This window comes from Staurois parvus, unplaced genomic scaffold (genome assembly GCF_062004578.1).
Source record: "Staurois parvus isolate SC_StPar_1 unplaced genomic scaffold, SC_StPar_1.0 ptg002173l, whole genome shotgun sequence".
Lineage (NCBI taxonomy): Eukaryota > Metazoa > Chordata > Amphibia > Anura > Ranidae > Staurois > Staurois parvus.
The window spans coordinates 34,547-60,461 of record NW_028319969.1 but is presented as its reverse complement, the minus strand read 5'-3'; the positions used below and the strand labels follow the sequence as shown (position 1 = coordinate 60,461).

General features: G+C 51.8%; 1 protein-coding gene across 1 annotated transcript in view; it reads right to left on the bottom strand.

Moving 5' to 3' along the window:
- LOC149432295 (hemicentin-1-like) overlaps nt 1-25,915 on the bottom strand; it is a 64,006-nt gene that overhangs the window by 28,579 nt on the left and 9,512 nt on the right. Inside the window, exons 2-7 of the mRNA XM_089665278.1 lie at nt 25,565-25,903; nt 24,321-24,647; nt 21,842-21,949; nt 20,857-21,324; nt 18,412-18,774; nt 4,728-5,036 (exon numbers count right to left, since the gene is read on the bottom strand). Coding sequence (XP_089521404.1) covers nt 4,728-5,036; nt 18,412-18,774; nt 20,857-21,324; nt 21,842-21,949; nt 24,321-24,647; nt 25,565-25,903 — 1,914 coding nt within the window. The remainder of the gene's footprint in view (nt 1-4,727; nt 5,037-18,411; nt 18,775-20,856; nt 21,325-21,841; nt 21,950-24,320; nt 24,648-25,564; nt 25,904-25,915) is intronic.

Sequence of the window (25,915 nt, the reverse complement as noted above, 5' to 3'; positions counted from 1 at the left end):
CACACACTGCAAGATGCTTGAAGTCCAGTGTGAAGTTTCCACAGTCTGTGGTGATTTGGGGAGCCATGTCATCTGCTGGTGTTGGTCCTCTGTGCTTCATTAAGTCCAGGGTCACCGCAGCCGTCTACCAGGAGATTTTGGAGCACTTCCTGCTTCCTTCTGCAGACCAGCTTTATGGGGACGCTGACTTCATTTTCCAGCAGGACTTGGCTCCGCCCACACTGCCAAAAGCACCAAAACCTGGTTCAATGACCGTGGGATGACTGTGCTTGATTGGCCAGCAAACTCGCCTGTCCTGAACCCCATAGAGAATCTATGGGGCATTGCCAAGAGAAAGATGAGAGACATGAGACCGAACAATGCAGAAGAGCTGAAGGCCGCTATTGAAGCATCCTGGTCTTCCATAACACCTCAGCAGTGCCACAGGCTGATAGCTTCCATGCCACGCCGCATTGAGGCAGTAATTGCTGCAAAAGGGGCCCCAACCAAGTACTGAGTACATATGCAGCTTCTACTTCTCAGAGGTGCGATATTGTTCTATGTACAATCCGTGTTTTATTGATTGCATGGAATATTCTCATTTTCTGAGATTGTGGATTTGGGGTTTTCATGAGCTGGAAGCCATAATCATCACAATGATGACAAATCACGGCTGGAACTATCTTGCTTTGCATGGAATGAGTCTCATATATTAGTGTCACCTTTTAAGTTGCTGCACTGAAATCAATCAACAAATGCACCAGATTCTCATTGTTCCAGTTTCACCTGTATGTAGGCCCATACACCGCTGGTCTGTATATGTAGGCCCATACACCGCTGGTCTGTATATGTAGGATCATACACCGCTGGTCTGTATATGTAGGATCATACACCGCTGGTCTGTATATGTAGGATCATACACCGCTGGTCTGTATATGTAGGATCATACACCGCTGGTCTGTATATGTAGGCCCATACACCGCTGGTCTGTATATGTAGGATCATACACCGCTGGTCTGTATATGTAGGATCATACACCGCTGGTCTGTATATGTAGGATCATACACCGCTGGTCTGTATATGTAGGATCATACACCGCTGGTCTGTATATGTAGGATCATACACCGCTGGTCTGTATATGTAGGCCCATACACCGCTGGTCTGTATATGTAGGCCCATACACCGCTGGTCTGTATATGTAGGCCCATACACCGCTGGTCTGTATATGTAGGCCCATACACCGCTGGTCTGTATATGTAGGCCCATACACCGCTGGTCTGTATATGTAGGCCCGTACACCGCTGGTCTGTATATGTAGGATCATACACCGCTGGTCTGTATATGTAGGATCATACACCGCTGGTCTGTATATGTAGGATCATACACCGCTGGTCTGTATATGTAGGCCCATACACCGCTGGTCTGTATATGTAGGCCCATACACCGCTGGTCTGTATATGTAGGATCATACACCGCTGGTCTGTATATGTAGGATCATACACCGCTGGTCTGTATATGTAGGATCATACACCGCTGGTCTGTATATGTAGGATCATACACCGCTGGTCTGTATATGTAGGATCATACACCGCTGGTCTGTATATGTAGGATCATACACCGCTGGTCTGTATATGTAGGATCATACACCGCTGGTCTGTATATGTAGGATCATACACCGCTGGTCTGTATATGTAGGATCATACACCGCTGGTCTGTATATGTAGGCCCATACACCGCTGGTCTGTATATGTAGGCCCATACACCGCTGGTCTGTATATGTAGGATCATACACCGCTGGTCTGTATATGTAGGATCATACACCGCTGGTCTGTATATGTAGGCCCATACACCGCTGGTCTGTATATGTAGGATCATACACCGCTGGTCTGTATATGTAGGCCCATACACCGCTGGTCTGTATATGTAGGCCCATACACCGCTGGTCTGTATATGTAGGATCATACACCGCTGGTCTGTATATGTAGGATCATACACCGCTGGTCTGTATATGTAGGCCCATACACCGCTGGTCTGTATATGTAGGCCCATACACCGCTGGTCTGTATATGTAGGATCACACACCGCTGGTCTGTATATGTAGGATCATACACCGCTGGTCTGTATATGTAGGATCATACACCGCTGGTCTGTATATGTAGGATCTTACACCGCTGGTCTGTATATGTAGGATCATACACCGCTGGTCTGTATATGTAGGCCCATACACCGCTGGTCTGTATATGTAGGATTATACACCGCTGGTCTGTATATGTAGGCCCGTACACCGCTGGTCTGTATATGTAGGCCCGTACACCGCTGGTCTGTATATGTAGGCCCGTACACCGCTGGTCTGTATATGTAGGATCATACACCGCTGGTCTGTATATGTAGGCCCATACACCGCTGGTCTGTATATGTAGGCCCATACACCGCTGGTCTGTATATGTAGGCCCATACACCGCTGGTCTGTATATGTAGGATCATACACCGCTGGTCTGTATATGTAGGATCATACACCGCTGGTCTGTATATGTTGGCCCATACACCGCTGGTCTGTATATGTAGGCCCATACACCGCTGGTCTGTATATGTAGGCCCATACACCGCTGGTCTGTATATGTAGGATCATACACCGCTGGTCTGTATATGTAGGCCCATACACCGCTGGTCTGTATATGTAGGCCCATACACCGCTGGTCTGTATATGTAGGATCATACACCGCTGGTCTGTATATGTAGGCTCATACACCGCTGGTCTGTATATGTAGGCCCATACACCGCTGGTCTGTATATGTAGGATCATACACCGCTGGTCTGTATATGTAGGCCCATACACCGCTGGTCTGTATATGTAGGATCGTACACCGCTGGTCTGTATATGTAGGATCGTACACCGCTGGTCTGTATATGTAGGATCGTACACCGCTGGTCTGTATATGTAGGCCCGTACACCGCTGGTCTGTATATGTAGGCCCGTACACCGCTGGTCTGTATATGTAGGCTCGTACACCGCTGGTCTGTATATGTAGGCCCGTACACCGCTGGTCTGTATATGTAGGCCCGTACACCGCTGGTCTGTATATGTAGGCCCGTACACCGCTGGTCTGTATATGTAGGATCGTACACCGCTGGTCTGTATATGTAGGATCGTACACCGCTGGTCTGTATATGTAGGATCGTACACCGCTGGTCTGTATATGTAGGCCCGTACACCGCTGGTCTGTATATGTAGGCCCGTACACCGCTGGTCTGTATATGTAGGCCCGTACACCGCTGGTCTGTATATGTAGGCCCGTACACCGCTGGTCTGTATATGTAGGCCCATACACCGCTGGTCTGTATATGTAGGATCATACACCGCTGGTCTGTATATGTAGGCCCATACACCGCTGGTCTGTATATGTAGGCCCATACACCGCTGGTCTGTATATGTAGGATCATACACCGCTGGTCTGTATATGTAGGATCATACACCGCTGGTCTGTATATGTAGGCCCATACACCGCTGGTCTGTATATGTAGGATCATACACCACTGGTCTGTATATGTAGGCCCGTACACCGCTGGTCTGTATATGTAGGATCGTACACCGCTGGTCTGTATATGTAGGATCGTACACCGCTGGTCTGTATATGTAGGATCGTACACCGCTGGTCTGTATATGTAGGATCGTACACCGCTGGTCTGTATATGTAGGCCCGTACACCGCTGGTCTGTATATGTAGGCCCATACACCGCTGGTCTGTATATGTAGGATCATACACCGCTGGTCTGTATATGTAGGCCCATACACCGCTGGTCTGTATATGTAGGCCCATACACCGCTGGTCTGTATATGTAGGATCATACACCGCTGGTCTGTATATGTAGGCCCATACACCGCTGGTCTGTATATGTAGGCCCATACACCGCTGGTCTGTATATGTAGGCCCATACACCGCTGGTCTGTATATGTAGGCCCATACACCGCTGGTCTGTATATGTAGGATCATACACCGCTGGTCTGTATATGTAGGCCCATACACCGCTGGTCTGTATATGAAGGCCCATACACCGCTGGTCTGTATATGTAGGCCCATACACCGCTGGTCTGTATATGTAGGATCATACACCGCTGGTCTGTATATGTAGGATCATACACCGCTGGTCTGTATATGTAGGATCATACACCGCTGGTCTGTATATGTAGGATCATACACCGCTGGTCTGTATATGTAGGCCCGTACACCGCTGGTCTGTATATGTAGGATCATACACCGCTGGTCTGTATATGTAGGCCCGTACACCGCTGGTCTGTATATGTAGGCCCATACACCGCTGGACTGCAAATTTTGTGGCAGATTGTCTCAGAGGTGACGCTACATTATACAGAGAGATTTGTCCCAAAAGCAGGAAGAGCCGGCAACTCCAACATCCTCATGAAAGCTTTCTTGGTGATTCAGGAGTGACATAAAAACATGCTGTGATCAACCCTACTTGACAAAACACGCCAGATGCTGTGAGCAAGACTACTTGCCGAAATGCGTCAGTTATGTGATTTAGGCAACTTGACGAAACGCGTCAGATACTTTTATGTCACTCCTGTATCACTAATAAAGCTTCATGAGGATGTTGCCGGCTCTTCCTGCTTGTTGTATCCAGTGTTTGGAGGACACTTTGGAGGCTGAGCACAGGTTGGACCCCTCTGGTCAGGTGTGACTTCGGTTTCCTCCTCCATCATGACATTCACACACATTGGTCTCACTCACATATCTCTCTCAGGGTCCAGGTCACGTGCTTCGGATTCGATAGGCTGACATGCTGAACCCGACATCGGAAATCCTTCCCTAAATCCTTCATTGTTGTGATGTAACTGCAAGTGCTGGAGGTATGATAGAGTCCGTCATTGCCTGGGAGGGGGTCACCGATGTTAGATGGTAGCATGACGTCATCTTCCGTGTACCATGTGATTTGTATGTCCGGCGGGTAAAATGAGTGAATCCTACAGGACAGATCCAACTTCTCACCGACACAGACATTGTCCTGACCCTTCAGTATGGAGTCCATGGAGGGAACCGCTGAAATAAAACCAACAGGCAGGAATGTCAGAAACCTGGCTTGTGACAACCCAAGGGTACACTCTGTGTCAGAGGAACAAGGTAGGTAGAAGAGAGGGGCGTGCCTGTATGTCATGCAATTGCATGGTGAATATGACAGATGACATTGCTAATGGGGCCGGTAACAAGGTGGAGTCTTTGTGGCTCCAAAGGGAGGAAACAAACAGTAATTGTGGGTGTATGGTGTACGCCCCCTAACCTGAGGGTGGAGGAGGGGCCCCATCGACTGTAATAGTCAGAGATGTACATACCAATCACTGTCACACCCCCCACACTCCTCTCCTATACATACTGTACTCATCTCCTGTACATAACGATCACTGTCACACCTCCACACTCCTCTCCTGTACGTACTGCCCACTGTCACACCCCCCACACTCCTCTCCTGTACGTACCGATCACTGTCACACCCTCCACACTCCTCTCCTGTACGTACTGCCCACTGTCACACCCCCCACACTCCTCTCCTGTACGTACCGATCACTGTCACACCCTCCACACTCCTCTCCTGTACGTACCGATCACTGTCACACCCCCGCACTCCTCTCCTGTACATACCTATCACTGTCACACCCCCCACACTCCTCTCCTATACGTACCGATCACTGTCACACCCTCCACACTCCTCTCCTGTACGTACCGATCACTGTCACACCCTCCACACTCCTCTCCTGTACGTACCGATCACTGTCACACCCTCCACACTCCTCTCCTGTACGTACCGATCACTGTCACACCTCCACACTCCTCTCCTGTACGTACCGATCACTGTCACAACCCCCACACTCCTCTCCTGTACGTACCGATCACTGTCACGCCCTCCACACTCCTCTCCTGTACGTACCGATCACTGTCACGCCCTCCACACTCCTCTCCTGTACGTACCGATCACTGTCACACCCCCACACTCCTCTCCTGTACATACTGCCCACTGTCATACCCCCACACTCCTCTCCTGTACATACCTATCACTGTCATACCCCCACACTCCTCTCCTGTACATACCGATCACTGTCACACCCCCCACACTCCTCTCCTGTACGTACCGATCACTGTCACACCCCCCACACTCCTCTCCTGTACGTACCGATCACTGTCACGCCCTCCACACTCCTCTCCTGTACGTACCGATCACTGTCACACCCTCCACACTCCTCTCCTGTACGTACCGATCACTGTCACACCCCCACACTCCTCTCCTGTACATACTGCCCACTGTCATACCCCCACACTCCTCTCCTGTACATACCTATCACTGTCACACCCCCCACACTCCTCTCCTGTACGTACCGATCACTGTCACACCCTCCACACTCCTCTCCTGTACGTACCGATCACTATCACGCCCTCCACACTCCTCTCCTGTACGTACCGATCACTGTCACGCCCTCCACACTCCTCTCCTGTACGTACCGATCACTGTCACGCCCTCCACACTCCTCTCCTGTACATACCGATCACTGTCATACCCCCCACACTCCTCTCCTGTACGTACCGATCACTGTCACACCCCCACACTCCTCTCCTGTACATACTGCCCACTGTCATACCCCCACACTCCTCTCCTGTACATACCTATCACTGTCACACCCCCCACACTCCTCTCCTGTACATACCGATCACTGTCATACCCCCCACACTCCTCTCCTGTACGTACCGATCACTGTCACGCCCTCCACACTCCTCTCCTGTACGTACCGATCACTGTCACACCCCCCACACTCCTCTCCTGTACGTACCGATCACTGTCACGCCCTCCACACTCCTCTCCTGTACGTACCGATCACTGTCACACCCTCCACACTCCTCTCCTGTACGTACCGATCACTGTCACACCCCCACACTCCTCTCCTGTACATACTGCCCACTGTCATACCCCCACACTCCTCTCCTGTACATACCTATCACTGTCACACCCCCCACACTCCTCTCCTGTACGTACCGATCACTGTCACGCCCTCCACACTCCTCTCCTGTACGTACCGATCACTGTCACACCCTCCACACTCCTCTCCTGTACGTACCGATCACTGTCACGCCCTCCACACTCCTCTCCTGTACGTACCGATCACTGTCACGCCCTCCACACTCCTCTCCTGTACGTACCGATCACTGTCACGCCCTCCACACTCCTCTCCTGTACGTACCGATCACTGTCACACCCTCCACACTCCTCTCCTGTACGTACCGATCACTGTCACACCCCCACACTCCTCTCCTGTACATACTGCCCACTGTCATACCCCCACACTCCTCTCCTGTACATACCTATCACTGTCACACCCCCCACACTCCTCTCCTGTACATACCGATCACTGTCATACCCCCCACACTCCTCTCCTGTACGTACCGATCACTGTCACACCCCCACACTCCTCTCCTGTACATACTGCCCACTGTCATACCCCCACACTCCTCTCCTGTACATACCTATCACTGTCACACCCCCCACACTCCTCTCCTGTACATACCGATCACTGTCATACCCCCCACACTCCTCTCCTGTACGTACCGATCACTGTCACGCCCTCCACACTCCTCTCCTGTACGTACCGATCACTGTCATACCCCCCACACTCCTCTCCTGTACGTACCGATCACTGTCACGCCCTCCACACTCCTCTCCTGTACGTACCGATCACTGTCACGCCCTCCACACTCCTCTCCTGTACGTACCGATCACTGTCATACCCCCCACACTCCTCTCCTGTACGTACCGATCACTGTCACGCCCTCCACACTCCTCTCCTGTACGTACCGATCACTGTCACACCCTCCACACTCCTCTCCTGTACGTACCGATCACTGTCACACCCCCACACTCCTCTCCTGTACATACTGCCCACTGTCATACCCCCACACTCCTCTCCTGTACATACCTATCACTGTCACACCCCCCACACTCCTCTCCTGTACGTACCGATCACTGTCACACCCTCCACACTCCTCTCCTGTACGTACCGATCACTGTCACGCCCTCCACACTCCTCTCCTGTACGTACCGATCACTGTCACACCCTCCACACTCCTCTCCTGTGCGTACCGATCACTGTCATACCCTCCACACTCCTCTCCTGTGCGTACCGATCACTGTCATACCCTCCACACTCCTCTCCTGTACGTACCGATCACTGTCACGCCCTCCACACTCCTCTCCTGTACGTACCGATCACTGTCACGCCCTCCACACTCCTCTCCTGTACGTACCGATCACTGTCACGCCCTCCACACTCCTCTCCTGTACGTACCGATCACTGTCACGCCCTCCACACTCCTCTCCTGTACGTACCGATCACTGTCACACCCTCCACACTCCTCTCCTGTACGTACCGATCACTGTCACACCCCCACACTCCTCTCCTGTACATACTGCCCACTGTCATACCCCCACACTCCTCTCCTGTACATACCTATCACTGTCACACCCCCCACACTCCTCTCCTGTACATACCGATCACTGTCATACCCCCCACACTCCTCTCCTGTACGTACCGATCACTGTCACACCCCCACACTCCTCTCCTGTACATACTGCCCACTGTCATACCCCCACACTCCTCTCCTGTACATACCTATCACTGTCACACCCCCCACACTCCTCTCCTGTACATACCGATCACTGTCATACCCCCCACACTCCTCTCCTGTACGTACCGATCACTGTCACGCCCTCCACACTCCTCTCCTGTACGTACCGATCACTGTCATACCCCCCACACTCCTCTCCTGTACGTACCGATCACTGTCACGCCCTCCACACTCCTCTCCTGTACGTACCGATCACTGTCACACCCTCCACACTCCTCTCCTGTACGTACCGATCACTGTCACACCCCCACACTCCTCTCCTGTACATACTGCCCACTGTCATACCCCCACACTCCTCTCCTGTACATACCTATCACTGTCACACCCCCCACACTCCTCTCCTGTACGTACCGATCACTGTCACACCCTCCACACTCCTCTCCTGTACGTACCGATCACTGTCACGCCCTCCACACTCCTCTCCTGTACGTACCGATCACTGTCACACCCTCCACACTCCTCTCCTGTACGTACCGATCACTGTCACGCCCTCCACACTCCTCTCCTGTACGTACCGATCACTGTCACGCCCTCCACACTCCTCTCCTGTACGTACCGATCACTGTCACACCCTCCACACTCCTCTCCTGTACGTACCGATCACTGTCACGCCCTCCACACTCCTCTCCTGTACGTACCGATCACTGTCACACCCTCCACACTCCTCTCCTGTACGTACCGATCACTGTCACGCCCTCCACACTCCTCTCCTGTACGTACCGATCACTGTCACGCCCTCCACACTCCTCTCCTGTACGTACCGATCACTGTCACACCCTCCACACTCCTCTCCTGTACGTACCGATCACTGTCACACCCCCACACTCCTCTCCTGTACATACTGCCCACTGTCATACCCCCACACTCCTCTCCTGTACATACCTATCACTGTCACACCCCCCACACTCCTCTCCTGTACATACCGATCACTGTCATACCCCCCACACTCCTCTCCTGTACGTACCGATCACTGTCACACCCCCACACTCCTCTCCTGTACATACTGCCCACTGTCATACCCCCACACTCCTCTCCTGTACATACCTATCACTGTCACACCCCCCACACTCCTCTCCTGTACATACCGATCACTGTCATACCCCCCACACTCCTCTCCTGTACGTACCGATCACTGTCACGCCCTCCACACTCCTCTCCTGTACGTACCGATCACTGTCATACCCCCCACACTCCTCTCCTGTACGTACCGATCACTGTCACGCCCTCCACACTCCTCTCCTGTACGTACCGATCACTGTCACACCCTCCACACTCCTCTCCTGTACGTACCGATCACTGTCACACCCCCACACTCCTCTCCTGTACATACTGCCCACTGTCATACCCCCACACTCCTCTCCTGTACATACCTATCACTGTCACACCCCCCACACTCCTCTCCTGTACGTACCGATCACTGTCACACCCTCCACACTCCTCTCCTGTACGTACCGATCACTGTCACGCCCTCCACACTCCTCTCCTGTACGTACCGATCACTGTCACACCCTCCACACTCCTCTCCTGTGCGTACCGATCACTGTCACACCCTCCACACTCCTCTCCTGTACGTACCGATCACTGTCACGCCCTCCACACTCCTCTCCTGTACGTACCGATCACTGTCACACCCTCCACACTCCTCTCCTGTACGTACCGATCACTGTCACGCCCTCCACACTCCTCTCCTGTACGTACCGATCACTGTCACACCCTCCACACTCCTCTCCTGTACGTACCGATCACTGTCACACCCCCACACTCCTCTCCTGTACATACTGCCCACTGTCATACCCCCACACTCCTCTCCTGTACATACCTATCACTGTCACACCCCCCACACTCCTCTCCTGTACGTACCGATCACTGTCACACCCTCCACACTCCTCTCCTGTACGTACCGATCACTGTCACGCCCTCCACACTCCTCTCCTGTACGTACCGATCACTGTCACACCCTCCACACTCCTCTCCTGTACGTACCGATCACTGTCACACCCTCCACACTCCTCTCCTGTGCGTACCGATCACTGTCATACCCTCCACACTCCTCTCCTGTGCGTACCGATCACTGTCACACCTCCACACTCCTCTCCTGTACGTACCGATCACTGTCACACCTCCACACTCCTCTCCTGTACGTACCGATCACTGTCACACCCCCACACTCCTCTCCTGTACATACTGCCCACTGTCACACCCCCACACTCCTCTCCTGTACATACCGATCACTGTCATACCTCCGCACTCCTCTCCTGTACATACCGATCACTGTCATACCCCCCACACTCCTCTCTTGTACATAGGGATCACTGTCATATCCCGCACACTCCTCTCCTGTACATACCGATCACTGTCACACCTCCACACTCCTCTCCTGTACATACCGATCACTGTCATACCCTCCACACTCCTCTCCTGTACATACCGATCACTGTCACACCCCCCACACTCCTCTCCTGTACATACCGATCACTGTCATATCTCCACACTCCTCTCCTGTACATACCGATCACTGTCATACCCCCCCCCACTCCTCTCCTGTACATACCGATCACTGTCATACCTCCACACTCCTCTCCTGTACATACAGATCACTGTCACCCCCCCCCCCCCCTCCCCCACACACCCTCCTCTCCTGTACATACCGATCACTGTCACACCCCCCACACTCCTCTCCTGTACATACCGATCACTGTCACACCCCCCACACTCCTCTCCTGTACATACCGATCACTGTCACACCCTCCACACTCCTCTCCTGTACATACCAATCACTGTCATACCCCCCCCACTCCTCTCCTGTACATACCGATCACTGTCATACCTCCACACTCCTCTCCTGTACGTACCGATCACTGTCACACCCTCCACACTTCTCTCCCGTACACACCGATCACTGTAATACCTCCACACTCCTCTCCCGTACATACCGATCACTGTCATACCCCCCACACTCCTCTCCTGTACGTACCGATCACTGTCACACCCTCCACACTCCTCTCCTGTACGTACCGATCACTGTCACACCCTCCACACTCCTCTCCTGTACGTACCGATCACTGTCACACCCTCCACACTCCTCTCCTGTACGTACCGATCACTGTCACACCTCCACACTCCTCTCCTGTACGTACCGATCACTGTCACAACCCCCACACTCCTCTCCTGTACGTACCGATCACTGTCACGCCCTCCACACTCCTCTCCTGTACGTACCGATCACTGTCACGCCCTCCACACTCCTCTCCTGTACGTACCGATCACTGTCACACCCCCACACTCCTCTCCTGTACATACTGCCCACTGTCATACCCCCACACTCCTCTCCTGTACATACCTATCACTGTCATACCCCCACACTCCTCTCCTGTACATACCGATCACTGTCACACCCTCCACACTCCTCTCCTGTACGTACCGATCACTGTCACGCCCTCCACACTCCTCTCCTGTACGTACCGATCACTGTCACGCCCTCCACACTCCTCTCCTGTACGTACCGATCACTGTCACGCCCTCCACACTCCTCTCCTGTACGTACCGATCACTGTCACACCCTCCACACTCCTCTCCTGTACGTACCGATCACTGTCACACCCCCACACTCCTCTCCTGTACATACTGCCCACTGTCATACCCCCACACTCCTCTCCTGTACATACCTATCACTGTCACACCCCCCACACTCCTCTCCTGTACATACCGATCACTGTCACACCCCCCACACTCCTCTCCTGTACGTACCGATCACTGTCACGCCCTCCACACTCCTCTCCTGTACGTACCGATCACTGTCACACCCTCCACACTCCTCTCCTGTACGTACCGATCACTGTCACACCCCCACACTCCTCTCCTGTACATACTGCCCACTGTCATACCCCCACACTCCTCTCCTGTACATACCTATCACTGTCACACCCCCCACACTCCTCTCCTGTACGTACCGATCACTGTCACACCCTCCACACTCCTCTCCTGTACGTACCGATCACTGTCACGCCCTCCACACTCCTCTCCTGTACGTACCGATCACTGTCACACCCTCCACACTCCTCTCCTGTACGTACCGATCACTGTCACACCCTCCACACTCCTCTCCTGTGCGTACCGATCACTGTCATACCCTCCACACTCCTCTCCTGTGCGTACCGATCACTGTCACACCTCCACACTCCTCTCCTGTACGTACCGATCACTGTCACACCTCCACACTCCTCTCCTGTACGTACCGATCACTGTCACACCCCCACACTCCTCTCCTGTACATACTGCCCACTGTCACACCCCCACACTTCTCTCCTGTACATACCTATCACTGTCACACCCCCCACACTCCTCTCCTGTACATACCGATTACTGTCACACCCCCCACACTCCTCTCCTGTACGTACCGATCACTGTCATACCCCCCACACTCCTCTCCTGTACGTACCGATCACTGTCACACCCCCACACTCCTCTCCTGTACGTACCGATCACTGTCACGCCCTCCACACTCCTCTCCTGTACGTACCGATCACTGTCACGCCCTCCACACTCCTCTCCTGTGCGTACCGATCACTGTCACGCCCTCCACACTCCTCTCCTGTGCGTACCGATCACTGTCATACCTCCACACTCCTCTCCTGTACATACCGATCACTGTCATACCCTCCACACTCCTCTCCTGTACATACCGATCACTGTCATACCCTCCACACTCCTCTCCTGTACATACCGATCACTGTCACACCCCCCACACTCCTCTCCTGTACATACCGATCACTGTCACAACCCCCACACTCCTCTCCTGTACATACCGATCACTGTCACAACCCCCACACTCCTCTCCTGTACATACCGATCACTGTCACAACCCCCACACTCCTCTCCTGTACATACCGATCACTGTCATACCTCCACACTCCTCTCCTGTACATACCGATCACTGTCATACCCCCCACACTCCTCTCCTGTACATACCGATCACTGTCATACCTCCACACTCCTCTCCTGTACATACCGATCACTGTCATACCTCCACACTCCTCTCCTGTACATACCGATCACTGTCATACCCCCACACTCCTCTCCTGTACATACCGATCACTGTCACACCTCCACACTCCTCTCCTGTACATACCGATCACTGTCATACCCTCCACACTCCTCTCCTGTACATACCGATCACTGTCATACCTCCACACTCCTCTCCTGTACATACCGATCACTGTCATACCCTGCACACTCCTCTCCTGTACATACCGATCACTGTCATACCTCCACACTCCTCTCTTGTACATAGGGATCACTGTCATACCCCCCACACTCCTCTCTTGTACATACCGATCACTGTCATACCCCCCACACTCCTCTCCTGTACGTACCGATCACTGTCATACCTCCACACTCCTCTCCTGTACATACCGATCACTGTCATACCCCCCACACTCCTCTCCTGTACGTACCGATCACTGTCATACCTCCACACTCCTCTCCTGTACGTACCGATCACTGTCACACCCTCCACACTCCTTTCCTGTACGTACCGATCACTGTCACACCCCCCACACTCCTCTCCTGTACATACCGATCACTGTCATACCCCCACACTCCTCTCCTGTACATACCGATCACTGTCATACCCCCACACTCCTCTCCTGTACATACCGATCACTGTCATACCCCCACACTCCTCTCCTGTACATACCGATCACTGTCATACCCTCCACACTCCTCTCCTGTACATACCGATCACTGTCATACCTCCACACTCCTCTCCTGTACGTACCGATCACTGTCATACCTCCACACTCCTCTCCTGTACATACCGATCACTGTCATACCTCCACACTCTTCTCCTGTACATACCGATCACTGTCATACCCCCACACTCCTCTCCTGTACATACCGATCATTGTCATACCTCCACACTCCTCTCCTGTACATACCGATCACTGTCATACCTCCACACTCCTCTCCTGTACGTACCGATCACTGTCATACCTCCACACTCCTCTCCTGTACATACCGATCACTGTCATACCTCCACACTCCTCCCCTGTACGTACCGATCACTGTCATACCTCCACACTTCCCTCCTGTACGTACCGATCACTGTCATACCTCCACACTCCTCTCCTGTACATACCGATCACTGTCATACCCCCCACACTCCTCTCCTGTACATACCGATCACTGTCATGCCCCCCACACTCCTCTCCTGTACATACAGATCACTGTCATACCCCCCACACTCCTCTCCTGTACACACCGATCACTGTCATACCTCCACACTCCTCTCCTGTACATACCGATCACTGTCATGCCCCCCACACTCCTTTCCTGTACATACAGATCACTGTCATACCCCCCACACTCCTCTCCTGTACACACCGATCACTGTCATACCCCCCACACTCCTCTCTTGTACATAGGGATCACTGTCATACCCCCCACACTCCTCTCCTGTACATACCGATCACTGTCATACCTCTACACTTCCCTCCTGTACGTACCGATCACTGTCATACCTCCACACTCCTCTCCTGTACATACCGATCACTGTCATACCTCCGCACTCCTCTCCTGTACATACCGATCACTGTCATACCCCCCACACTCCTCTCTTGTACATAGGGATCACTGTCATATCTCCACACTCCTCTCCTGTACATACCGATCACTGTCATACCCCCCCCCACTCCTCTCCTGTACATACCGATCACTGTCACACCTCCACACTCCTCTCCTGTACATACCGATCACTGTCATACCCTCCACACTCCTCTCCTGTACATACCGATCACTGTCACACCCCCCACACTCCTCTCCTGTACATACCGATCACTGTCATATCTCCACACTCCTCTCCTGTACATACCGATCACTGTCATACCCCCCCCCACTCCTCTCCTGTACATACCGATCACTGTCATACCTCCACACTCCTCTCCTGTACATACAGATCACTGTCACCCCCCCCCCCTCCCCCACACACCCTCCTCTCCTGTACATACCGATCACTGTCACACCCCCCACACTCCTCTCCTGTACATACCGATCACTGTCACACCCCCCACACTCCTCTCCTGTACATACCGATCACTGTCACACCCTCCACACTCCTCTCCTGTACATACCAATCACTGTCATACCCCCCCCACTCCTCTCCTGTACATACCGATCACTGTCATACCTCCACACTCCTCTCCTGTACGTACCGATCACTGTCACACCCTCCACACTTCTCTCCCGTACACACCGATCACTGTAATACCTCCACACTCCTCTCCCGTACATACCGATCACTGTCATACCTCCACACTCCTCTCCCGTACACACCGATCACTGTCATACCTCCACACTCCTCTCCCGTACATACCGATCACTGTCATACCTCCACACTCCTCTCCTGTACATACCGATCACTGTCATACCTCCACACTCCTCTCCTGTACATACCGATCACTGTCACACCCCCCACACTCCTCTCCTGTACATACCGATCACTGTCACAACCCCCACACTCCTCTCCTGTACATACCGATCACTGTCACAACCCCCACACTCCTCTCCTGTACATACCGATCACTGTCATACCTCCACACTCCTCTCCTGTACATACCGATCACTGTCATACCTCCACACTCCTCTCCTGTACATACCGATCACTGTCACACCCCCCACACTCCTCTCCTGTACATACCGATCACTGTCACAACCCCCACACTCCTCTCCTGTACATACCGATCACTGTCACAACCCCCACACTCCTCTCCTGTACATACCGATCACTGTCATACCTCCACACTCCTCTCCTGTACATACCGATCACTGTCATACCCCCCACACTCCTCTCCTGTACATACCGATCACTGTCATACCTCCACACTCCTCTCCTGTACATACCGATCACTGTCATACCTCCACACTCCTCTCCTGTACATACCGATCACTGTCATACCCCCACACTCCTCTCCTGTACATACCGATCACTGTCACACCTCCACACTCCTCTCCTGTACATACCGATCACTGTCATACCCTCCACACTCCTCTCCTGTACATACCGATCACTGTCATACCTCCACACTCCTCTCCTGTACATACCGATCACTGTCATACCTCCACACTCCTCTCCTGTACATACCGATCACTGTCATACCTCCGCACTCCTCTCCTGTACATACCGATCACTGTCATACCCCCCACACTCCTCTCTTGTACATAGGGATCACTGTCATATCCCGCACACTCCTCTCCTGTACATACCGATCACTGTCACACCTCCACACTCCTCTCCTGTACATACCGATCACTGTCATACCCTCCACACTCCTCTCCTGTACATACCGATCACTGTCACACCCCCCACACTCCTCTCCTGTACATACCGATCACTGTCATATCTCCACACTCCTCTCCTGTACATACCGATCACTGTCATACCCCCCCCCACTCCTCTCCTGTACATACCGATCACTGTCATACCTCCACACTCCTCTCCTGTACATACAGATCACTGTCACCCCCCCTCCCCCACACACCCTCCTCTCCTGTACATACCGATCACTGTCACACCCCCCACACTCCTCTCCTGTACATACCGATCACTGTCACACCCTCCACACTCCTCTCCTGTACATACCAATCACTGTCATACCCCCCCCACTCCTCTCCTGTACATACCGATCACTGTCATACCTCCACACTCCTCTCCTGTACGTACCGATCACTGTCACACCCTCCACACTTCTCTCCCGTACACACCGATCACTGTAATACCTCCACACTCCTCTCCCGTACATACCGATCACTGTCATACCTCCACACTCCTCTCCTGTACACACCGATCACTGTCATACCCCCCACACTCCTCTCCTGTACATACCGATCACTGTCATACCTCCACACTCCTCTCCTGTACATACCGATCACTGTCATACCTCCACACTCCTCTCCCGTACATACCGATCACTGTCATACCTCCACACTCCTCTCCTGTACATACCGATCACTGTCATACCCCCCACACTCCTCCCCTGTACATACCGATCACTGTCATACCCTCCACACTCCTCTCCTGTACATACCGATCACTGTCATACCTCCACACTCCTCTCCTGTACATACCGATCACTGTCATACCTCCACACTCCTCTCCTGTACATACCGATCACTGTCTTACCTCCACACTCCTCTCCTATACATACCGATCACTGTCACACCCCCCACACTCCTCTCCTGTACATACCGATCACTGTCATATCTCCACACTCCTCTCCTGTACATACCGATCACTGTCACACCCCCCACACTCCTCTCCTGTACATACCGATCACTGTCATATCTCCACACTCCTCTCTTGTACATACCGATCACTGTCATACCCCCCACACTCCTCTCCTGTACATACAGATCACTGTCACCCCCCCCCCTCCGCCACACACCCTCCTCTCCTGTACATACCTATCACTGTCACACCCCCCACACTCCTCTCCTGTACATACCGATCACTGTCACACCCCCCACACTCCTCTCCTGTACATACCGATCACTGTCACACCCTCCACACTCCTCTCCTGTACATACCGATCACTGTCACACCCCCACACTCCTCTCCTGTACATACTGATCACTGTCACACCCCCCACACTTCTCTCCCAGTTTTCTCTCTGATTGGGGGGGTTGGATTTGATAACCCTCCAGCCTGCACCCAGGAATGAGGGGAAGGTAACACCATCCTTGTGTCATTACTCACCGGTCACATTCAGGATCTGCTCCATTTCCTCCCGGTGATGTGTAGCAGGGTGGAAGGTTCTACAGATATAAGTCGCTCCGTGATCTTCTGTTACTGTTGGTTTCATGGTCAGAGCACTGATAAAGTTGTAGGAGGTATCACCATACTCATGTTCCTTTAGAAAGTGTGAATATCTCTCCGTGTGAGTGGTGTCACTCCCAGCATTCCATGTCACCAGATCCGTCTCTTGGTTGTCCTTGTCCCTCTTCAGCCAGGTGATGGACAAAGCTCGCGGTTTGAACCCATTGATTGGACAGGTCAGTGTCAGCTGCTCCTCATGGATGACACGTTCTGGGCACATGATGGACAACAACTTGGGAGGAACTAAGTAAGAGAATGGATACATTTGTTCAGTGAATACATAAAGCCTCAATGCAGAAAGGATCCCTAACCCCGCCCACTAACGCCTCCTAGTCGTGGTGACACCCTCCCGGCAATTCTAATTGTATATCTGCAGCTTTCAGTCCAAAAACAATTCCTGGTGGTCCTGCCATGAAGATCCTTCTTCCTGTTATTGGGTGACAACTCTCTGACTTGTCACCCAGTGATATATAGGGCCACATGCAGACCTTGCGGGGGCACGGGGCCCTTCAGGTTTGGGTGGTCCCCCATACACAGTGTTAGTTTACATTCTCAGTGACAGTCACACTTTTGTTTAACCCCTTCCAGTCTGGACACTTTCCCCCCCCCCTTCCAGTCCGGACACTTCCCCCCCCCCCCACCCCCCCTTCCAGTCCGGGCACTTCCCCCCCACCCCCTTCCAGTCCGGACACTTTCCCCCCCCCCCTTCCAGTTCGGACACTTCCCCCCCCCCCCCCCCTTCCAGTCCGGACACTCCCCCCCCTTCCAGTCCGGACACTTCCCCCCCCCCCTCCTTCCAGTCCGGACACTTTCCCCCCCTTCCAGTCCGGGCACTTTCCCCCCCTTCCAGTCCGGGCACTTTCCCCCCCTTCCAGTTATAACTTTTTTTTTTTTAATGGTTGAACTGGATGGACTTTTGTGTTTTTTTTTCAGCCAGACTAACTATGTAATGATATAACTGTAACAATCCAGGGTAAACCATTACTTCCCAAGATGCTTTTAATATGGGCAGCACAGTGGCTGAGTGGTTAGCACTTCCTTCTGGCAGTACTCGGGTTGTCGGTTCAAATTCCAACCACAGCGCCATCTGCCTGAAGTTTGCATGTTCTCCCTGTGCCTGTGTGGGTGTACTCCAGTCTCCTCCCACATTCCAAAGACATGCTGGGTGGTTAATCATATATGTATGAATGTGAGTTAGGGACCTTAGATTGTACGCCCCTCGGGGGCGGGGACTGATGGGAATGTACAGTATACAGGTAAAGCGCTGAGTACATTGACAGTGTTATATAAGTGCCTGTAAAGTCATTTTTTGTTATTCTACGATTTATATTATTTTGTTATTTTTTTTTCATCATTTTTTAGTATTGTTGTATATTGGTTTGTATAGAGGGGGCCTCTATGTCTGGGGGCCCAGGGCAGTCTCCCCTTTTCTCCTTTATAAATGGAGAATACAAGTGGCTGTTCCCACGTACATGACACAGACGCAGTCCACTGTTGTCACCGTCAGAAATCCTGCCCCAAGAAATGCCATCACTGGGGTGTATGGACACAGGAAGTGGCTGCACACATGACACAGACACGGTCCACTGTTGTCACTGTCAGGAATCCCACCCCAAGAAATGCCACGGGGCCATCACTGGGGTGTATGGAGACAGGAAGTGGCTGTTCCCACACATATGACACAGACGCGGTCCACTGTTGTCATCGTCAGGAATCCCACCCTGAGAAATGCCACGGGGCCATCACTGGGGTGTATGGAGACAGGAAGTGGCTGTTCCCACACATATGACACAGACGCGGTCCACTGTTGTCATCGTCAGGAATCCCACCCTGAGAAATGCCACGGGGCCATCACTGGGGTGTATGGAGACAGGAAGTGGCTGTTCCCACACACATGACACAGACACGGTCCACTGTTGTCACCGTCAGGAATCCCACCCCAAGAAATGCCATCACTGGGGTGTATGGAGACAGGAAGTGGGAGGGAACAAAGGATGAAAAAAGGTGAGAACAGGATTTGAAATGTAAGTGATCTCAGCAGCTCACCCAGACACCATCTTCCAGTTTTCATGAAGCTGTGCACGTGATTCAGATGGTTGTTCCTGGTGCTCCCCATGCTCCCCTCTTCTATGTAGTACTAGGAAGGAGGGGGCCCTTCTCACTGGGAGGGTCCCAACAAGCTAGAAATGTCCCCGAAATAATAAGATCCTTCCCACCCCAATCAAGCCCACTACTGCCCCCTAGGAGGTCGATCACTGCAAGTGATGACCAGAAATGTGAGAACATCATAAAGAATCCATTTCATGTAGAAGAGAAAAGTCTCACCTCCGATGACGTTGAGTGTCCTGCGTACCGAGGTTGGAGATGTCAGTGCCGGGTGTTTTACATGGACAGATAATTCCGCTCCTTTATGCAGGTCATAGCTGGGAGTTATATGGAGAGAACACTGACAGTTGCATGATCCAAGCTTCTTCTTACTGATAATAGGAATCATCTCCAGCTGTAGAGGTCTGTCCTCGTGTCTTGGAGAGCCGTTCATCAGTTGTCTCCCCTCCTCCATATCTATCACATCTTCATCCCCTCCACCATCATCTCTGCTTATCCTGACCTGAGCGGGGTGACCTCCAGACCTCCAGGTGTAGATGGTCCTCATCTCCTCCTCCTCAGATCTCCTCATACACACAAAGATTTCTATGTCGTTGGGTTTGAAGTCCATAATCTGACAAGTCAGAGTTGTCCTGTTCATGTCAATCAGCTCATTGTTTCCGGTGATCTCAGAGAGAGTGGGAGGATCTGGAAGAGGAAATCATCGAATGGATTATTACAGTTACTATGTGACTGATCCCAGGACAATGGATAGAATCTCCTCTGATGGAGGCCATAGGGGGTAGATACAAAATATAAAACTAAGGATTATCAAAAGTTACCAGAAAACTTATAAATAACAAAAAAGTCATCATAAGGGGGAAATCCCTTTAATAAATTCTAAACCCCCCGAGTACGGAACATTCTATTCACAGAAACTGAAATGCAAATAATTAAGATGTCTCCAATACTGAACCTGTCGGGTATGAGGTGCTCTGGGCACCACAAAGGTAATGGTCTTGTTAGCTGGATTCCACCAGACGGAGACATATGGTCACTATGGAAGCCCAGTGAGGTCACCAGTATAAATGGAACGTCCAGAATGACTGACGGCTCTTACAACACACAATCAGCTGAGTTCTTATGTCCTGGAACAATCCCAGCACAGACAGTACAACACGGCAACCAGAATCTGGATGGTGAAGTAACCGCGTACATTCCTTACCTTTCTTTACAAATCTGAAGTAGAGGAAACCCAAAAGTCCCAGAAGTAATGTGCACAGAAGTGTCAGGACCACAGCCGTGATAATGGTTCCGATGTTATCTTGTTTCTCTGTAATATAAAAGGACAAAACATGATCTGGAAGCAGAAACTTTTCCAAGGATGAAAACCTCAATTATTTCCGTCTGATTGTATCCGAACTGAGAGGTATCACCACAGACCCACCCAACCTCGCCAGACACTCTACAGGACGATTGTATGGTGCATATGAGGGAAGAACGGCTCCTCCATGTCCCAGATGAGGGAACTCTCAGTAGATAGACTATGCTGTGTATCTGGTCAGGAACATTAGGACAGACCTTGGGTAGAAGTTCCGTCAGGTACACGAGGATGAATTCCAGATCATAGAAATATTAGAGGATTAGAGAAGTGACATCACCATAGCCCATGCATCCAGGAGATGCTTCCAGTAATGGAGTGATGCCTCCCACATTTCTAGGGACACTCCAATGCCCCAGAGAGAGGGTATTCCTGGGGAAAAGGATGGAGAAGATGGACCTCATAATTACCCAGATCCCTTGAAATGTTGATAATGAGGACCTGTCACTTTGTTTCCATTATCGTATAGCAGGGGGTGTTGTCGGAGTTCTTCTTTAGATAAAGTTGATGGGGGAAAAAAACAGATTACAAGAGAGAGGAAGGGATGAAGACTTCTGGTTTGTTCAGACAGGATAGGTCTAGGGAGGTCCAAAAACCTTCTGTGGTCCATCACTGATTGGTGGAAGTTTCTGAAAGGAAGGCAGTACATCTCTTGGCTAAACTGGTGTTGGCAGGTGGACCAAAAGGGGGTAAGGTGAATTCCTATGTATGTTGGGCAGCTCAGTGTATCAGAGAGGACTCCTCTTTCCTGGATCTGTGATGAGGACACCTCATACTGGGCCCTGCTGGACTGTGAAGGAGTCTGAAGGTGCTCTGTATCAGCTGCAGGTCCCTGAAGATGTTGAGAGAGCTGACACCATCTGAAGTGACACCAATGCTGCCAACCTGCCTGTGCAAGTGAGGAAGTGTCTGAGGACAGAAGGGAGAGATGTAAGCCTGTGACTGGCTGCTACTATGGAAGAGAAGCTGGCCAATACTTGATATCAGGGGTCAGTGAATGTTCTGTCCATGAGGAGAGGAAATGTGTGAGAGGCTGCAGGACGTCTACAGACAGAAGAGGAGATGAGGGCCTGCTGATCAGTGCCCAGCAGTGCCGCCCACCTGTGCCACCCACCTGTACCCATCAGTGCCCAGCTGTGCCACCCAGCAGTGCCACCCACCTGTGCCCAGCAATGCCACCAGGCAGTGCCACCCACCTGTGCCCAGCAATGCCACCCAGCAGTACCCAGCAATGCCACCCACCTGTGCCCAGCAATGCCACCCAGCAGTACCCAGCAATGCCACCCACCTGTGCCCAGCAGTGCCACCCAGCAGTACCCAGCAATGCCACCCAGCAGTGCCACCCACCTGTGCCCAGCAATGCCACCCAGCAGTACCCAGCAGTGCCACCCACCTGTGCCCAGCAGTGCCACCCAGCAGTACCCAACAATGCCACCCACCTGTTCCCAGCAGTGCCCGGCAATGCCACCCAGCAGTGCCACCCACCTGTGCCCAGCAGTGCCACCCAGCAGTACCCAGCAGTGCCACCCACCTGTGCCCAGCAGTGCCACCCAGCAGTACCCAACAATGCCACCCACCTGTTCCCAGCAGTGCCCGGCAATGCCACCCAGCAGTGCCACCCACCTGTGCCCAGCAGTGCCACCCAGCAACGCCACCCAACTGTGCCCTTCAGTGCCACCCATCAGTGCCAGCTCAGTGCCGCCTATCAATGCCTCCTATCAGTGCTGCCTATCTGTGCCACCTCATCAGTGCCCATCAGTGCAGCCTCATCAACACAGATCAGTGAAGGAGAAAAATTACCTGTTTGCAAAATTTTATAATAGATACAAAGAAAAACTTTTTTTTTGTGCTTTTTTTGTTTATAGTGAAAAAATAAAACCCCCAGTGGGAAGTACATACCAACAAAAGAAAGCTCTATGTGTGTGAAAAAAAATGATAAAAATGTCATATGGGTACAGTGTTGCATGATCGCGCAATTCTCATTCAAAGTGTGACAGCGCTGAAAGCTGAAAATCGTCCTGGGCAGGAAGGGGGTATAAGCGCCCTGTAGGAAAGTGGTTAAGGGGGTGTGGTGGGGGGTGTCCTATGCCTACACACTTTTGCTAGTAGGTGTCCCTTGTTCCCATCTCAAAAAGTTGGCAGGTGTGGTTGTGCCACCAGTGTGAGTGAATTGATGTCTCCTGGAGGGGAATTGGTGGCAAATCTTGGTGCTTAGAGTCTGGGAACCTCATCCAACCAAACATCTCACCTGCTTTGTGACAGACGGGTAGAGTTAGTTCTTCAGAAGTCTACGGTATGTAAAATAATAAGAGATATTACTGACCTGTCACTGTGAGGGTGAGATTCCTGGACAGTTCAGTCCGCAGAGATCGGTGGCTGATAATACAGGAATAGGTGTTCCCATCATCCTCTTTCTTGGGGTTCAGGGTCAGTAGACTTGTCACATTGTACGTCCCGTCTGAATTAGTAAGCACATTCTTCACACAGGTCCAGATCTCTAGGAGCTCACAGTCAGATGATCCCTTACGATACTGACCCCAGCGTATGGAAACATCTTTTGGGTAAAAGGTATGAACTTCACACGTCACCGTCTTCTCTGACCCCGACTCGATGGTCAGATCGTTTGGTGTCAAATAAGCCGACGGAGGAACTGTACAGAGAATAATCATTAGTGTTCTAATCTGCAGATAATACCAAGAAGAATCCATTGTAATGGCGGATCAGACGGAAGGCACAGGAGACCCCTTTCGGCAGTAGATGTAGTTATTGGGCGCCCTCTAGTCTCTCACATCCACCACTAGAAGGAGGACTTCTCTGGGGGAAATTCCCCATAAGGGCTGATTTACTAAAGAAGGAGAGAAAGTTCTCTCAGGAAAGATCACTTCAATGTTCCAATGATATAAGAAGAAAATTCCAGATTATTTATTTTATCTGCACATACACTCAATGGCCACTTTATTAGGTCCACCTGTTCAATGGCTTGGTAACACAAATTGCTAATCAGCCAATCACATGGCAGCAACTCAATGCATTTATGCATCTAGACGTGGTGAAGACATCTTGCAGAAGACTTTGAACGTGGCGTGGTTGTTGGTGCCAGACGGGCTGGTCTGAGTATTTCAAAAACTGCTGATCTCCTAGGATTTTCCCGCACAACCATCTCTAGGGTTTACAGAGAATGGTCCGAAAAAGAGGAAATATCCAGTGAGCAGCAGTTGTGTGGAGGAAAATGCCTTGTTGAGGTCAGAGGAGAATGGGCAGACTGGCTGGAGATGACAGAAAGGCAACAGTAACTCAGGTCAATATGGAGCAAAGTCTCTGAGGAATGTTTCCAACACCTTGTTGAATCTATTCCATGAAGAATGAAGGCAGTTCTGAAGGCAAATGGGGGTCCAACCCAGACTAGCAAGGTGGACCTAATAAAGTGGCCGGTGAGTGTGAATGGATATTCAAAGTGAACCCAGCTACAGTTTATTGAGAGAACACTCTCAGCTCTCTTAGTAAATCAACCCCAGAGCCATATAACTCAGTATGGGGGAAGGGAGGGGCAATGTCATTGTCACTCACCTGACACTTGTAGGGTAACACTACCCTCCTCTTTCTCCGGAGTATTTATCACTGTACAGGTGTATTCCCCCTCATCGGAGAACTGGACCTGGGGGATGTGCAGCTCTGCGTTTCCTTTCAGGATCTCCGTCTTCTCCATGGTACATCCTGATCTGAATACAGTCACTTTTCCTTCATTGTATTCATACACATCGTGTTCAGTGCCGTTCTCTGATGTCCTTCTCCATAGTACAGCAATGGCTCTCCCGGTATTTAGGCCAGATATATCGCAGTAAATGGTGACATCCTTGTCCCTGAGTACTGGTACAACTGATGTCCTCATTGTGACCCTCAAAGCCCCTAAAATATAAA